The 18857-nt window shown below is 34.8% G+C and overlaps 1 protein-coding gene across 2 annotated transcripts in view; it reads right to left on the bottom strand.

Annotated features, from left to right (window-relative positions):
• Positions 1 to 18857, bottom strand: part of LOC150098746 (structural maintenance of chromosomes flexible hinge domain-containing protein 1-like) — a 733568-nt gene that overhangs the window by 130817 nt on the left and 583894 nt on the right. For both annotated transcript variants that reach the window (XM_090405871.1, XM_090405872.1), the window contains exon 40: positions 6558 to 6677. In XM_090405871.1, the coding sequence (XP_090261997.1) occupies positions 6558 to 6677 (120 nt within the window). The remainder of the gene's footprint in view (positions 1 to 6557; positions 6678 to 18857) is intronic.

Below are 18857 nucleotides of genomic sequence, written 5' to 3' on the forward strand. Positions count from 1 at the left end.
AGATAGCATTGGTACAGATGATGAAAGTAGTTGCGGTTCATTGTAGGCAGTGGATTGGAGTGGTGGAGACGGAGAGTTGTGGAGTAGGTACCCTTCCTCGATGAGTCTTTAGTAATATCATTTTTATGAATTTTCAAACATCCATAAATTACAGGGGACTTGGAATAATGAAATTTTAATTTTAGAATCACTTCAGTTAGCTAAGATGTCACTTTCTCTAATAACCAGATTGCTCTTTTTTTTTTTTTTTGGTCTGATACAATTTGTAAGTTTGTAATAAACTGTATATAAATGTTAAAATCAGAAGAAGAAGAAAAAAAATTATATCAGCCTGAATAATGAAAATATCTTTCTTGACTTGGAGCAATTTTATCACTCCCTTTTTTCCTTTAACCACACTGCTAACAGGTACTCTGGTATTTTTTATTTATTTATTTTTATCAGGTGGCTTGCTTATCCAATTTATTTCTTTTCACAGTGAGGAAAATAACTGCATAATTATTTGAAGAATTTAGAATTCTTCAAATTCTACATACCACACTGATTGCTTTGATTTTGTATGATGTCAAACTGCCTGAATGGTAAGATCACCTTTGGTGATTTAGGTATTGCCCTTACAACTGGTTTCCCTTTTCCAATTTCATACATTGGATTGCAGAAAGACTGAAGTATTTGCTAGAAGCAATAATATAACAGTGTCCAGAATTTATCTGCACCATTCCTGATTAAGTACTGCATAGATAGATCACTCCCTCTAAATAACTCAGGTGATATACCAGTGCAAGTTTACTCTCTGAAGAAATGTCCTTTTTCATAAACTCTTAGCTTTGTTTCAAAAAAAAATATATATTAAAAAAAAAATAATAATAATAATATTATGAGTATAAAAATAATCATTATTATTCTTAATTTTAATAAAAGTGTATCTCAAAACTTGTAGATATACAAATATAACAGTTATAATCATCCATATGATGGTGACATATGGGTGACTAATTTCTATCTAGCTTTTATATGGCCACCACATCTAATCTCCTGAAACAAATGCTTGCTCTATTGATTAACAAGATACTGAAGAACAGCAAAAATCCAGCATACCGAGTGGTCAATTTTTATTATGTATTAATTAGAATGTTACTAAAATTTTTAAGTTTGAATGTTACGATGTCAATTATAGGAATAATTGTTGATTATCATGAAACCACCATTTCATTATTCTAATTATAATGGGAAATTTTGATAATTTTCCATAGATTTGATAATAACACATTTAATATTGTGGCATAGTCATTTGTCACAAATGTGCAGCAGAAATTGTTGATCAGCAATTAAAGTGAAAATAAAAGTATTCTGCATCATTCTGGAAGAGCAGCTTAATTGCCCTTGCAACCAATCATATTTCATAGATTAAGATATGTTTATTTTTGACAATTCATTGGTTTTGCATTTGTTCATCGTATACTACCTTTAAATCAATGTTCTATAGTAATTCTTCACAATATACTGCTTTAAAAATATATATATGTAAAGTAATTATGGGGAAAAAAATTATTGCTTAGCAAAAGTACCTCATAATAACATCTATACATCATGACAACTTTTATGTAAGCTACATTTGTTTCAATGTTCCCATTTAAAACATTCATAATTATTAAACTTGCATAAATGTTTTCTTTTAAGAATTAGTTATCTATAAACCAAGAAGATGAATGAATGGTTTAATTTATTGTTCTAAACCATGACAGACCATTGGACCTGACACAAAAGGGAAGATGGGATTTATTTTTATAAATAAGTCCCTAAACTACAGTAACACACTAACAAACTTAACTCTATAGACTCCAAGCTTATAAGCATGACAATGCCTTAAACTCCTATTCAACATATCATTAATCTCACAATTTTGTGAATTTGCAGATAATCTTCAAAAAGAAGGTTATCTGCAAACCTATAGTACATTTTTGTACCATGGGTGGGTTAAAGATTTTTTTTCTATTTTTATCAATTTATTTTTTACATGGGGGTGCTTAAGGGTCAAAGCTGTATAACTGAGAGGAGACTCCCACATAGCCTTTAAAGGAATGCAGAGAATTGACCAGGGCTTCTGACCTAACGTCCAATCCTCACCTTCTCGTGGTGCACCCTGTTGGGTATCTACCTGGATACTGAACGAACGAGGATGGGTTGGCAATGTGGGATCTAGCCGACCAAATTGTATTCTTATTGGCTTAAACCAATATAGAAAATGATGGTACAACATGACAAAATTTTATGCCAGCCGGGGGCGTCGCCCGGTTAAACAAGGTCCCCCATTGTTTTCACCAGGGAACCAGGATGAACAGTGAAAAGTCAGCTACTGGAAGAAATCTGAAAGCACACCCCAACTCAACATCACCAGAGTTAAAGATTGGTACTATCAACATAAGAAGCCTGAATGGCAAAGAAATGGAGCTAGCTGAGGAATTAGATAAGTACCAGATCCACATAATAGGGGTGACTGAAACAAAAAAGACAAAAACTGGTGAGAACTTTCTGAACAATAAATACAAATTGTTATATTCAGGAAATGACAATCAAGGAAAAGAAGGCGTAGCCATAGTATTCAACACAAAATATGAGGCTAATCTTCTTGAATGGCAGGCAGTCTCAAGTAGAGTGATGTGGGCAAATATCAGAAAGGGAAATTGGACAATGAGACTTATTTGTGATTTTTTTTCCCACAGAAGGTTCTACTAAGGTAGAAGTGGAGGAATTTTTGATGCTTTAGAAAAAGCAACCGACACAATGAAAAAGGAAAGTTTGGTCCTTGTTGGGGATCTAAATATCAGAGTAGGAAATGACTGTCAGACACACAAAAATATTTTGGGAAAATTTAGAGAAAACAGCAAAGCCAATAATAATGGCAAATACGTGCTGGATTTCTGCTCAGGACATGGACTGATTATTACTAACACCATGTTCCAACATAAAAATGTGCACAAATTCACATGGAGAGAAGAGGCAAGGAATAAGAAAAGTCTTATTGACTATATTATTGTGGATAGTGATGTTTTCTCCCTGGTGCAGGACACCAGAGTGTACAGAGGATTTGAAATTGGAAGTGATCACTATTTAGTCTTGAGCAGGATAAAATTGAATTTCATATTGAAAAGAATAACATGTAAGAAAGTTTTAAAGTGAATAAAAGTTGAAAAGCTCTCAGATGTGAACTGTAGACTAAAATACACAAAGATTATTGAAGAAAAAATTAAAGAGTTTGAGAACAGGAACCAAACCTTGGAGATTCAGAGGCAAGCCTTGAAGAAAACCCTGATTGATTCAGCCCGAGAGGCATGTTGTGAGGTTGTCTGCAAGGATAGAAAAATCAGAACTCCATGATGGACACAGGAAGTTAAAGAGGCAGTGAAGGAAAAGAAGAAAGCATATCCAAAGTTCCTTGCAAATAAGTCAGCTTGTGCTCTTAGAGAATACAGAGACAAATGTATGAAAGCTAAACACTGTGTAAAACTAGCTAAACAAAAGTCATGGGAGGACTTTGGCAAGAACATAGAAAATAAATATCAAGAAGGTGGTAAGAAGAAGTGAAGAATCTTAGAAATGGAGGAAAGAGTGCTGTAAAAGGAGTTAAAGATGATAAAGGTTACACAAAAACAGGAGAAAAGATATCCTTGAAGTATGGAGTAATTACTTCGAAAAACTGCTAAATGAAATAAGCAGTGATAGCACAGTGGTAAAAAATGCTCAACAGGCATACACTCAGGAATACATATCCATACTTGAAGTAGAAAAACCATCAAAGGCTTGAAATGTGGAAAGGCAGCAGGAGTAGATGATATTTGACCAGAAATGCTGAAATAGGGTGGCATAAAAGTGTTACAGTGGCTGCACTGTAGTTCAGAAAGCCTGGACAGAGGGACAAATTCCCGGTATGGGTACTATTGGAGTAGCACTCTAATAGTACCCATATATAAAAAGGAGAAATAAAACTGAATATGAGAATTACAGAGGTATTTCCCTACTGAGTGTTCCTGGCAAGATCTATGCAAGCATACTTGAGAAACGGTTGAGAAGAATTGTGGAAGAAAAGCTTGGTGAAGAACAAGCTGGATTCAGGTGAAATAGAGGCTATCAGGATCAGATCTTCACTTTATGACAAATAGTTGAGAAAGCATGGGAATATAACAAAGATCTGTACTTAAGTTTTGTCAATCTGGAAAAGGCATATGACAAGGTGCCAAGAGAGAAGCTATTCAATACACTACAGTTATGGGGCATTATATCAATGGGGCATTATATCAAGCAATACTTAGGTAAAGATGGTTTAATGATTATTAAACAATATCAAGCAATAATTATGTAAAGATGGTTTAATGTTAAATATGATGTGAGACAAGGATGTACATTATCCCCTATGTTATTCATTATCTATATGGATCACATTATGAAGGAAAGTGGTATTAAACATGATATCAGAATTGGAGATGTTAATATCAGCTCTTTGCTTTATGCAGACGATGTTATACTTCTAAATAAATCCGCTACAAGCTTGCAAGAGTCCCTGACTAAATTGAATAACTGTTGTAATAGATATGGTATGAAGGTCGGTATTAAAAAGACAAAGACAATGAAAATAGGAAGAATTGTTGAAAATGTCAATTGTGTTGTGAACGTGGAACCTGTGGAACAAGTAAAACATTTCAGCTACTTAGGTATGATTTTTAGTGAAGATGGTAACTTAAATATGGAAATAGACAACAGAATCAACAAAGCTAGTATGGTAGGAAGCCAATTGAATAAATTCATATGGAATAAGAAAGAAATTAGTCGGAACATTAAATTAGCTGTATACAAGACAGTGTTCAAAACAGTTTTAACTTATGGATCTGAGAGCTGGGTCAGAAGTAAAACACTTGACCAAAGACTAGCCACCGCAGATATGAGAGTCCTGAGAAAGATTATATGCATAAACAGATGGCAGCAATGGCAATATCATATTAAAAATGAGGACATTAGGAAAGAACTTGACATTGTCAGCATACAGGAATGCGTTAGCAGAGCGAATCTCAGGTGGTATGGTCACTTAAACAGAATGGGCGAGGAAAGATTAGCAAAACAAGTGTTCTCTGCCAGGTTGGCAGGAAAACGACCCAGAGGAAGACAAGATATAGGTGGATTGATATGGTACAATGTGCCTTAGATGATAGAAATATAAGATCTGATAATGTTGGAATCTTGACAAGTAACAGACTGATTTGGAGGAAAATTGTAGATAGGAAGTTATGATGTAAATTTTTCATGTAGTACTATCATATCCTGTACACCCTTGAGGGTACATATCAGGAATTTGATGATGATAATATTTTTTACATACTTCAGAAACCCTGCTCTAGAAAGGCCAAACATGGAACTTTTTGAAGCCACTTCAGGCTTTTAATAAGTGGAACGATAGTCTCACACTGGAAGATGAAATTCATCTCTGCCTAAAGACAATCACAAACATCCATGCCTATGGTGGGATTTGAAACTGCAGCCCTTTGATTGGAGGGAAGGTATGCTAACCACTCGGCCAACCAAGCCAATATGGAATAAGAAAGAAATTAGCCAAAACACTAAACCAGCAATATAAAAGACACTGTTCAATTCAGTTTTTTGGATCTCAGAAAAATTGGTGTAAATAGATGGCATCAATCTGAAAATCATATTAGAAATGAAGATATATTGTTTCTCCTATAACATGTTTATGTGTTCCTAAAATGACTTTGTTATGGAATTTCATACAATAAAAATAACAGGACTTATGAGAGAAATAAGGTTGAAGTAGAACACTCAAAACATATAGTCAAGTAATGTATTAAAATAATAGTAATAATCATAATAATTAATAAATAACAAACCCAGTAAAAATGCTGGCAGTTCCTAAATTGCTTTGTAAAAAAAACAACTTTCTTTTATTTTCATAGATTTGTCTCTTGGAGAAATTGTTAAATGTTTAATTATTAAACCATGTTGGTTGTGCTATTTGTATTTTTATATATCCAATTCTGTCCATCGATTATACCAATTTGTAAAAGTAGCCTGCTAGTGGTATCAGATTTCTATACTGAAATCTAAGCACACAAGACTGCTGCCATGAAATGTTATCTTCACGATGCTTTGCGTGAAAATGATAAACTCTCACATTTTCAGTCAACTAATAACTTATGTATTTTAAACATACATGAACATTAACCTATAATACTAATTAAATAGAATAATTAAAACTCAGAACTTTGCTTAGCCTGAAATGGCAATGTTTGTGTTACAGAGGACACCAGACTTCAGGCCACACATATAGCTAAAATGTACAAGTTTTACAAACTTTTCATAATGGGATTCATTATGAAAATAGTCATCTGCCAGATTTTCTCCTAATGATTACAACCCACGAGTTATTCTTAACTTTGGATCCAATATGACATTAATATTCGAAGGGATCTGAAACCTTCGCATGTGGGTTCCTTATTACAAATAATAAAAACAATAAAAGAATAATAAACAAAAGGGAAAAAATATTTTACCTTCCAACTGCCTAAGAATCTGGTGAGTTGTTTCAAATAAGTTCTTTAGAGGTTTAATGATTGTCAAAAGGTTGTCTCTTTTTTTAGAATGGCTGGCCATTTCAGCTTGTTTATGGGCATCTGAAAAGAAGCAAAGATTATCTATTATAGATAACAACAGTATACTCAATGTTATTAATAATGTAACAAAAACCAAAACAAGTACAGAAATCACTTGAGACGATTAAAAAAAAAAAAGTGTATTTGCAACAGTATTCTAATATAGTCGTGTGTTTATTGAAAAACAAAATTCACTTTTGGTATGAGGCTCACAACAATTCAACCTAAATTAGTGTTTAGATTACATACTGTATCCAGTTTCAATTATTGTCATTTGTAACAAAATTTTTGTATGGCATTGTCGTCCTTCAGCTTAAATTTTTTCTAACATAAACAGTTCCTTTTAAACAAAAACTGATATGACTCAACAACTGTTAAAAATACCAAGCAATTTTAAACCTGGTTTTACTCCATTTCCCAAGTAAGCAAACAGACAAACCTTGTTTGTCTGTTTGCTTACTTGGGAAATGGAGTAAAACCAGGTTTAAAATTGATTGGTATTTTTAACATTTATTATACCCAAGGTAAAATACTTTTTAATATATGACTCAACAAATTTTGTGGAGTTCCAAAATATGAAATGTCAATAAATTCCATTTCACCAGAGCAGTTATCTTTTGTATCATTTTCATTATGCCAAAATTGTGGAGACAACTGTTGTGTTAGAGTAATAATTTTAATTTAAAATAAACTAAACTTGGCATTCTGACTGTTATATTAAGGTCATCATCTGAAGACTTGTTGTTGTTATAAACCATCACCATTTAACTTCATGTAAGTATGACAAAATTGTAAAACTGGATGGTGTGATGTGGAACACACCACCATCCAGATGCAAAAAAGGTAAGTTGAAGGAAATAATTGTCTTGGTTGGTACCAATGGTTTGAGAGGAGAGAAGTATTCTAGGAGGGAGGATGTTAAAGAGTTCTTAGAAGAGGCAAAACTCAAGAGCGAGAAGGTGAAGACCGTAAGTCTCCTAACACGCTATTATAGAGGCGAACTGAGGAGGAGGGCAATGAGTCTATAAGTAGATGGTGCAAAAGGAATGATGTAGAACCTGTGGTCTCTGTTTGATGGAAAAAAGGATTTGTACAATGTTGATGAACTGCATCTGAATGGTTTTGGTGTGTGTCTGGAGAGAACTTTGTTCACTGAGCATGGTGACGTGCAAATTCAGAGAAACTTAAGCAATTAGGGTGGAAGCAAGTGAGTTTGTGTGAAGGCATTATTGTGAAGCCAGTGAGTGCGAGAATGACCAAGTGAGGAATCTAGTCTCTCAAGCAAAAATATTAAATAGCATAGTCAATTCAGAAAGTAAAGGTGGGTGGGGAAATAAAGGGATGTTGCCGTTTCTATATGCTAATGCCAGAAGTAACAGGAACAAGAGAGAGGAGTTTTTAGGCATTGGTTAGTGCAACCTCTCCAAAAGTTATAGGCATTAGTGAAACTTGGTTAACAGCAGATGATGTAGTTACAGGGATTGAATGTGAAGGGTTTAGTATTTTCAGGGAAGACGGAGAAGATAGGATTGGGGGGGGGGGGGAGTACTGCTGATGATAGCAGATGAATTACAACCAAAAAGAATATGAGACAGGTGGCTGCTCATTTGAAGCAACCTGGTGTGAGATTAAGCCAGTAAGACAAAATATACAGTTGGCTGTTGCTATAGGCCAGGGAGTTCCACAGATGAACTGGAAGACAAGCATCACCAAATTAGTACAATGAGTATAGATCGAATGATTATTATTGGGGACTTCAACTATGGAGATATAGTTTAACATAGGAATGATGTAGAATTTCTTCCCAAAGGAAGGAAGATCACATGGCAGAAAGGAAATAGAATTTAAACACCTGTTGAGATATAATTACTTAAGGCAGCATGTGATGGAGCAGACTATCACATGCTGCCTTAAGTGATGGAGGGGTGGGAGAGTATTGGACCTGGTTATAGGATCATAAATGCTACACATAACCAAGGTGACAATATTGTCTCCAATTAGTGAAAGTGACCATGTGGTCTTGACTTGGGAGTTTGTAAAATATTCCTCATTTTTTTATATTCCTCTATCAAGAAGGGATATTTGTGGAACTACAAGGCAAGTGATTATGACATGATTAGGAAGAAGCTTAAATCTGAACCATGGCATAAAATACTGCAAGTAGTGAATGATATGTAGTTAAGGATCATCTAGAGGAAGCAGTATTAAATTGAATACCAGCATTTTCTTCTTCTGCAGGTCATGTTGAATGATATTACTCATCTATTTAACTCCTGCCTGATTAACCCGCCTTACAGGAGAAAGACGGGTTAATCAGGCAGGAGTTAAATAGATGAGTAATAGCATTCAGCATGAACTGCAGAAGAAGAAAATGCTGTGGAACATATATGAAGAGAAAGGTGACCACCAAACTCATGAACAGTACAAGGTTCAGGCAAAAGAGGTGACCAGCATGGCAAGGGAGACAAAATTAGATCAGGAGAAGAATTTAACTGAACAGACCAAAGGAAATCCCACAGAGTTCTTTTGTTATGTGGCAAATAAGAGGAAGAATGACTATGGAAGATTAACCTTAATGAGTGATGATGGTCATGAGGAGACCAAAGTGGATAAAATAGTTGAGTTACTGAGTGACCACTTTGCATGCATATATCTTCCTAGTGAGGTTACTACTCTAACACATGTGACAGGTACTAATGTGGGAACAGAGGTGGATGAATTGCAGGTTCTTAGGATATTGCAAAATCTCAATGCGAATACAGCTGTGGGATTAGATGGGATATTCAGCTGGGGTTTTTGCGAGAATGTGCAAGGGAACTGTCAATATCTTTGACTAAGCTGTTTAATTTAACTCTCAGTTCTAGTAGAGTTCCAAGGGAGTGGAAAGAGGGCAAAATTATTATTATTATTATTATCTGAGACCTCCAGGTAGTCAAGGACTCATCGAGGAAGGCTGTAAATTATCCAACGCAGCTATCATACCTTCCCTTAAAATCATTTACACTAGATGCACTCACTATCCGCAAGGGCAAATTATTCCACTCACTCACTGCTGTCTGGGAGAAAAACCTAGCTCTTAACCTTTTCTTGACTGAGAACAACCTTAACTTCCATGGATGCCCCATGTTCTCTACCCGCCTTCCATATAATGAAAAATTTCATCATTTGAAATGCTATAACACCCATTCAAAAGTTTATATAGACCTCTATCATATCACCCCTCTTTCTCATGTTAACCAGAGTCTGTAATCCACATAGTCGCAATCTGTCTTCATAATCCATGTCCCATAATACGGATATAATCTTTGTAACTCTTCTTTGCACCCTTTCCATAGTTTCTTTATCTCCTTGGGACCCGGGAGACCAAATCTGCGCACAGTGGTCTTATCAAAGCCTTATAAAGAGGCAAAATTACTTCCTTATCCTTACATGTTGTTAAGGTTTGCTTCAACATAGCAAATATCCTCTGAGTTGTATTTGCAACTTTTGCAATGTGGTCTTTGAACTTTAAATTCTTATCCACCAATACACCAAGATCCCTTGCCTCTTCAGTTTTTTGTAGCATAACCCCACTAATATAATATGCTGCTGGAACTCTAATCACGCAAAAGTGCATGATTTATACTTACTAACATTAAACTGACAGCCATTTTCGTTTGCCCAGATTTCCAGTCTATTCAAATCATTTTGTAATTGCCGAATATTAGTAGCAACTCTAATTGCCCTACCTATCTTCGCATCATCAGCAAACAATTGCAAATCTGATGATAGACCCTGCTTGATGTCATTAATGTATAGATTGAACAATAATGGCCCAATGACTGAATCCTGAGGTACACCACTGATTACCTTAAATCTGGCAGATTCACACCCACTGTATACCACTTTTTGATATCTGTCTGTAAACCATCCCCTGATCCAAGTCAATAGATTATGTTCCAATCCCATAATCTCCAGTTTACACAACAGCCTATCATGTGGTATCCTATCAAAAGCCTTAGAAAAATCCAACATTATCATAGTGCATCCATTCCCTTTATCCAACTCGGCCGTAACATTGTTATAAAATATGAGCAAATTGCTAAAACATGACCTTCCTTTAGCAAACGCATGCTGTTCCCTGCAGGGAATAGAATGCTTGTCTACCCATTTCTGTATGCGAGTTCTTATCAACTTCTCAAAAACTTCACTACCACACCAGAGATACTAATAGGTCGATAGTTTGACACATCAGTTTTGCACCACCCTTATGCAATGGAACTATCATACATTCCTTCTATTTCTGTAGCATCATTCCTGAGCTGAGACTCAAGTTATACAAATGTGTGAAAGGCCTGGCCAATTCAGCTGAACATTCCTTTAACAAACTGGAAGATATTCCATCTGTCCCTATTGAAAAATTCTTATCCAGGTTATGCAAGAGCTCTTCAACCTCATTTTCATGAACCTCTAACTCTTCATCTAACGTAGTAGTAGCACCATGCTACATACACCTGGTTGATATATCTTAGCAAAGTGAGCACTCATTAACTGAACAATCTCCTTAGCTTCCGACACGTCTGTACCATCTGCATTCAATAAAGTTATTCTTCCACATTCTTTCTTTCTTTTGTTTGAGGCATAACGATAAAATTCTTTTGGATTGCATTTGGCTTACATGGTCAATTTCTTTTCATACTCTGTTTTAGCTTTTCTCACAATACTCGTTACTTTTCTGGCCTGAGCATTATATATTTCATAACTCCTCTCACTCTTATTCTCATGATATTCTTTCCACATCATCTTCTTCTTGTGAATCTCTAGCTTAATAAGGCTGCACATCCATTTCACTCCCAACCTATTTATTCTTTGAACACTAGGGATACATTCAGATACCACCTCATTCAAGCACTTTTTCAACGATTCCCATGCATTGCTGACATTTTTTCCATTCAGTAACTGATATGGGACCAAAGATAATATTCTTCTAAGTTGATCATAATTTCCAGCTTTGTAATTCAGCATGTAGCCTGATTTAATCAGAGCTTCAATACAAGTAGATACTTCCCAAGAAAGAACAGCGTGATCGCTGTCACCAATTGGTGGTAAAATAGCCATACTCTTGACTTCTGGAAGTCATTGAAGCCTTCTGGAAGTTCAACTTCCAGAAGGCTTCAATCCACCCTCATCATTCTTGTTAATTTCATTGGAAGTTACTTTCTGCTGTTCTCCAGTAGCGATATCAGTGCCTTCCAACCTGGGTGTCCCATCTTTTAGCACGTCACAATAACTTAAACCTCTGTTCATAAGATTTTCAGGAGAATACACACACACACACACACACACTGCTTGGAAAGAAGTCAACAGACCCCCCCCCCCCTCCATGGTCAAGGTGCACTGTGTCATATAACGAGTCATGTGTTTGTTGCTGGCATAAACTGGAGGAATATGATGCTCCCAAGTCAGTGAACTGTCTGAGTAAAATAGTTGCAAGAAAGGTACTGACATAGAGTTTGAAAGAGGCACTGTGACAGGATGTCATGTTGCAGGCCTATCTGTTTGGCAAATTGTTGACAAATTGGGCCATTCCAGGCCAACAATCAGTGATACCATACTGAGATAAGCATAGGGAGTCAACAGCAAGTGCTACTCTCAGTGGCAGACCCACTACACTCACTGAATGTGTCAATAGGGTGTTACGAAGGGTAATATGTAAAAACCATCATTTGCTGTACAACACATTCTTGACTCTTTATAAGGCTACTTATTATCTCACTTGGCCTGTTTTGCACAGAACTAAACTGGTTTTCATGATGATGCTGATACAGTGCAGAGAGTGCAAAGGAGAGTGTTAAAGATGGTATCAGAATTGTGGAATACAGATTATGAAGACTGATTGCAAATTTGCAGACTGCAGACACTAGCAAACAGGAGAAAGAGGGGATGATATGATTGAGACTTCAAAACTTCTGAAAGGAAGTTTATAAGTCTCAATCTACTGTACTGCTTTAATACAGGATACCAGTAGATGGAATTTTTCATTTAATAAGGATGGGGGTAGGGACAAGAGGGCATTCATGGACATTGGGAATGAGAGCTATATTTTTATCTCAGAGAGTGGTGTGTGATTGGAATGGTTTGCTTGACATGTGGCCTGCCTCGATGAGTCTCTGACTTCCTGGAGGTACCAGTTAATAATAATAATAATAACCCAATTAACAGCATTAAAAACAAAACTAGAGAGTTCCTTAAGTCCTTCCTATTTGTGGCTGTAAGACACAAGATGAACAGATGATAAAAACGCTATTACCATCCTAAGTCCACATCCCAAGAATTTATGGATTTCCAAATATACAAAAACAATAAGCTGCTTTAGCTAATCCCCACCTACTTCAGCAATGCTCAAAGAGATGGTAAATCATTTCCCTCTCCTCTATAAAAAACACACATCACTTTATAAACAAAATTAAGAACTTCACACTCAGCAAAGATGATTTTTTAGTTAACTTGACATATTTGCCCTATTTACAAATATCCCAATCAATGATATGATTCTTCTTTCAAATTTCAACCTGATATCATGACCCATTTCTCCTTGATGCACTGTTCTAGTTACTTCATGTCAGCAAAATAATTTTTACCTGCAAAAGAAAGGTATGCTCATGGGCTTGCAACTATTTCCTCCTAAAGCCAACTTTTATATGGAAGCTATTTTCTTATTTGGTCTCATTCTCCCCAACCACCCAAACAAAAATAACAAATGCATGCACAGTTCACCACTGAAACTGAAAATCAGACAAACTTCCATTTCTGAAAACACATGTCACCCATCTTCCCTCAGGTAGTCTATCATTTATTGACTACTCTAAGCCTCCACATACTATCCAATACATATAGGCTGTTACTATCATCCAATACAAAATCTAGGTATCATCAGCATCTTCAAAAAAATAGAGCAGTAATAATTTCTGTCCAGATAAGCAGGCTTTTGAACATGAATTCAAATTATTATCAACTTTTATATGCACTGGCTATAGCCAAAAATTAACAAAATTCTTCACAAGGCTACACTTAAAAATAAAACAGATGACAGTGAAACCAAAAATATGCCATATTCCATACATTAAAGAGATATCTGAAAAATCAAAGAGAATGCTATATAAATACAACCTTAATGCCAGCAGTAATCTCCTACCCCACCACAGGGAGTAACAAATGTAATGCACCTGTAGCTTATCACATTTAGGAGAAGCAGAATGTGCAATTCCAATCCAGAAAAAAATCAGACATTTCTGATTTGCCTTGGATGCTCTCCACAGAACTAATCTCATAATACTATATTTGTCACTACTTAAATTTTGAAAGTTAATTTTTCACTAGGTTAGACTATAATAAATTTAGTTTAATCCTTTATCCCAGTGAGAGCAAACAAAGTTTGCACCTGAAAATATCTTCAGGACTGAATATAGTGTTGTACTATCTTACCTGGGTAAGTAGTACAACACCAGGCAACTCGTAGCAAAGGTGGAGCAAGATACCAACACTCCTATCCCAGTATCTCCCATAATGCAAAACACATCTCCTTGTGGATATGTATACTCTTATGCATTAAGGGATTGGCGACTACCCAGACTAGTTTCGACCTTTTTCCTACTGAAGAGATCTCAATAAAGGTCGAAACTAGTCTGGGTAGTGGCCAATTCCTTAATGCATAAGAGTATACATATCCACAAGGAGATGTGTTTTGCATTATGGGAGATACCGGGATAGGAGTGTTGGTAGCTTGCTCCACCTTTGCTACAAGTTTCCTGGTGTTGTACTACTTACCCAGGTAAGATAGTACAACACTATATTCAGTCCTGAAGATATTTTCAGGTGCAAACTTTGTTTGCTCTCACTGGGATAAAGGATTAAACTAAATTTATTATACACTACTTAAATTATCAGTACCTACCAGAACTACCAGAGATTTTACTTTTCTTTTTTATTTTTCAATTACGTTTGTCATACTTTTCATTTTCGCCCCAGGAAACTAGAAGTGGTGACTCCCTGGCAAGCGCAAATTTTAAGACTGAGTAACAATGCCATATCACCTCTTTTTTCTTAGATTTTAACTGACTTACCTTATTATTTAGTATAGCACTTTCCTGCGTGTTCTTGTTCTGATCCTTTTTCTTATCCTGCCTAAGTTTAGTCAAATGTTTTTCCACTTTTTTCCAATTCTCTGGTCGATTTTCTAATACTTTCTTTTAATTGAGCAATTTCAAATGTCAGTTTATCCCCATATAAATTATCATCATCACTGCAGCAGTACTTTTGTTCATTAGGGATAAATGCTCTCCTCAGTAGTAAGAGAGTGAGCTTTAGACGCTGCCCTGACATGATGAGTTTTCAGTGCCATTCTTAAGACTAGTAAAAATTAATGATATTTCTGCAATTATGTTATGAAATGCTGTAGTACAATAATTATACTAAAAATTACAATACTATACTATACTAAAAATACACCATTAAATCTAAGAAAACACTTAATAAATCAACAAAAATCACAGATCTTTCAGGAGCTTTCTCAAGATAGCAAGAAAAGCCTTTATTGATATAAAAACTGTTCTTAACATCCAGACATTAACACAGACACAAGTAAAAGATTAATAAAGTACTATATCTGGTCAAGCCCTCTCTACAACAGTGAAACTTGGACTCTAAATGAAGAAGCAGAGAAAAAATTAGAAGCCTTTGAAATGTGGATGATCAGAAGAATGTTGAAAATATCATGGACAGAAAAAATGAAAAATGAAGATGTTTTAATTTAAATAAAGCAAAAATTAAAAGAACATTAATTAAAATCATTAAAGAATGAAAACAAATATTTTGGACAATTAACTAGACAAGAAAACATTCGGAAATTAATATTAGAAGGAAAACTGGATGGAAAAAAAGAGAGAGGTAGACCCAGGAAAATGTCATTTGAAGACATTAAGGACTGGGTGGTTTGAATTACCATAAATGTTCCAGAGCAGCAAAAGAAAGAAAAAAGTCCTGTAACACGGTTGCCAACTTCCTCCTAGATGATGACACTTGAAGAGGTGTAAGTTCATGCAAAACATTTCTGGAGCTACTACTGACCTTGCAAGTGAAGATGACACAATTTTCTTAGATTGCAATCAGCATTCATCCAACTTATGGCTGGACCAACTCAAATACTCATAACTCTTAGCTTTTATGTAAAATCCCCAAAGGAAGGACTTGACAAAGCAATTATGCTGCTTTGATAATAAATCACATTAATGCAAAGAAAGAATTAATTACAGTATAAACTTAATGCTGTTCGAATTAACAGCTGTTCAAACTGTTGGTTCTCATCAGTTAGTTACCAAGCAAAAACCTACAGAGATGACATTGCTGATAATGAAAGAGATGAGTCAGGTTTGCCATTCTCATTTCTGCAGAAATCCATGAAACAAATTGGTCCTTGACTTTGATGCCTTACCTCAAAAATGACTTCTACACCTGTCTCATCCAATAAAAGTACCATTTTTATGCCAGCAGGCAAACTTTTCAAACACCTGCTGTATATTTATCATGAATTACACATGAATCTAATTCTTTTGCAATGCCACTAACCATTAGTACACATGCTTATTTTCCTTATTTTAAAATAATTTAGGAAGGAATGGCAATTTCATTGGATCAAAAGATTACCAAGGTAATTGTCACAAAATTTATAATTTTTTGATAATAAAACTGAAGGATGTGATTATTATAAATTAAGAAATTATGTGGTTTCTGGGGTGATTATGCAGCATTAATTTTCTCAAAAATAATATACTGGCCTGCAAAATAAATTATCATTTTGTTCATTCACAATGATTCATCATTGTGAATGAACAAAATCATTCACAATGATGAAAACGAAGTAAGAAATTTCTGATATATAACAGACTATTGCTTGGAACTCTGGAGATTTTGCTGTGCCTCCTGGAAGATATGCTTTTTCCTTACTGAACAGATGACTAATCTCAGTAAGCTTTCAGCCTAGCGGAAGCATATGACAGGGGATTATTAGCTATTATTTCTATGACTAAGACATAGCTTACTTCAGAAATGGCAACCACCAGCAATACTAGTAACACTGAGAAATTTTTTAAGCTAAAAAACTCAGTTTTTTATTTATTTTTTATGGCATATATATAAATGATTTCTTTATGCAAGGAGAAAAAAAAGATACAGCAAATATCTATTCATAAAAATTATAATAATTTCAGCTATTTGCTATCACCTAAACAACTGATTCCATTCTTCCTTTCAGCAGAATGGAAAGACGATACTGGCTAGAATAACCAAACTGCAGTGAATAGTCCAGCAAACAGAACAATATTATTTTATTTCTTTTCTCAAAACAGTAAAATCAAATAATGTTTTCACAATAATGAAAGATGTAACAGTTCTATGAAAATTTCAAATCAGTACGAAATTAGATAAAAAGTAGTTATGTAGAATTCTGTTCCTGGCGCAAAGAATGGGGAAGATGTTATTGGAATACTTCCAAATGAACATAAATTTAGAATCAATCTGCAAAGTAAATGCTTCAGACATTTCACTATATATATATATATATATTCACAGCATTCAAGCATTGATATTATCATGAAAATCCTACAAAAATCTACTGCATTTTAAGCTAAAGATGAAAGCTGAGTTGCTAACATATTCCTGTACATAAATTTGTAGTAATTTAAAATCAGAAAGAAAGCAAATAAATGGTGGAATTTAATATAATTTGCTGTTTATAAAAGCAACAACAGATCTTAAACTATTTTAAAAAAAAACTGCTCAAATCATATTTATTTCAATAACTTTTATTTGAAGCATCATGTTCTGAATAAATATTTGACAAAATTATTTCCTGTGGTATTTTCAGTAAAATAAAATAACATGAATAAAAATACTGTCCCATTTGTTGATCTGAATAATAAAATATTACAAATATTTCCAATAAGAAACATTTATTTTATTTTCACACATGTGAGATTCATTTTAATATTTCTTTCTATACTCGTAGTTGGTAAAACAGCCACACAAGCCAGCTACGAGTATACTCGTATGACGCTTACCGCCGGCAATGAGATTACTGTACTGACCTTGAAGAAGTGAAAATGCTTGGCTTGTGGAGCTAGCATCAAAACTGTGTATTCTCATAGATGGTGTATGCTCTGCACAAACCTACTACGAGTATACTCGTATGACGCTTACTGCCGGCAACGAGATTACCGTACTGACCTCGAAGAAGTGAAATTGCTCAGCGTACGGGAACAGACTATGCCGAAGTAGCGTGGCAGCGAACGTGTTAACTGGTTGAGACATTAATGGCTTTAACAGTAAAGGATTAACAGCAGAGTAGGGTAATTACAAGAGGAAAAAACCATATCATGCCATTCTAAGACGGTACCATCAATTAAACTGACTGATTTGAGAGGGAGAAAAAATAAATATATAATAAAATAAAATTGTAAAAACTAATCTAATTGAGTTAGAATGTCATATTATTTGATGTAGCAGAAAATGATAACAATGGTAATGAATTCAGTAATGGCAATGCAAGTTTTATTGCATCGGTGAGAGATATATATACATACATACATACATATATATATATATATATATATATATATATATATATATATATATATATATATATATATATATATAAGACAAAGTGGGAAATTATTTTTTGAATTTTATTGCACTTCTGTGAGAACATCAGAAATCAAAATGTAAACTGAAAATAAAAGCTAAAAAGGCAGCATGTCTCGCTCAAAAGATTTTTTTTTCCCTTCTGTTCAGTAGCAAGCAAAATGTATGGTACAAGAGCTATCTTATATTCATAGACGACTTAGATTAAATAAATATCAAAATATAAATGAAATACAATTTTCAGAGTGCCTATACATTCATGAGCAGTTGAATTAGAGATACCTGCCTAGTAGCAGGTAGCATCCCCTTTTGCCTTGATGACAGCAGCAATGCGGCGTGGCATGGACTCCACAAGGGACTCTTATATTCATAGTCGACTTAGATTAAATAAATATCAAAATATAAATGAAATACAATTTTCAGAGTGCCATACATTCATGAGCAGTTGAATTAGAGATACCTGCCTAGTAGCGAGTAGCATCCCCTTTTGCCTTGATGACAGCAGCGATGCGGCGTGGCATGGACTCC

This window comes from Typopeltis vanoorti, chromosome 15 (genome assembly GCF_054136105.1).
Source record: "Typopeltis vanoorti isolate ZY-2024b chromosome 15, IOZ_Tvanoo_1.0, whole genome shotgun sequence".
Taxonomy (NCBI): domain Eukaryota; kingdom Metazoa; phylum Arthropoda; class Arachnida; order Uropygi; family Thelyphonidae; genus Typopeltis; species Typopeltis vanoorti.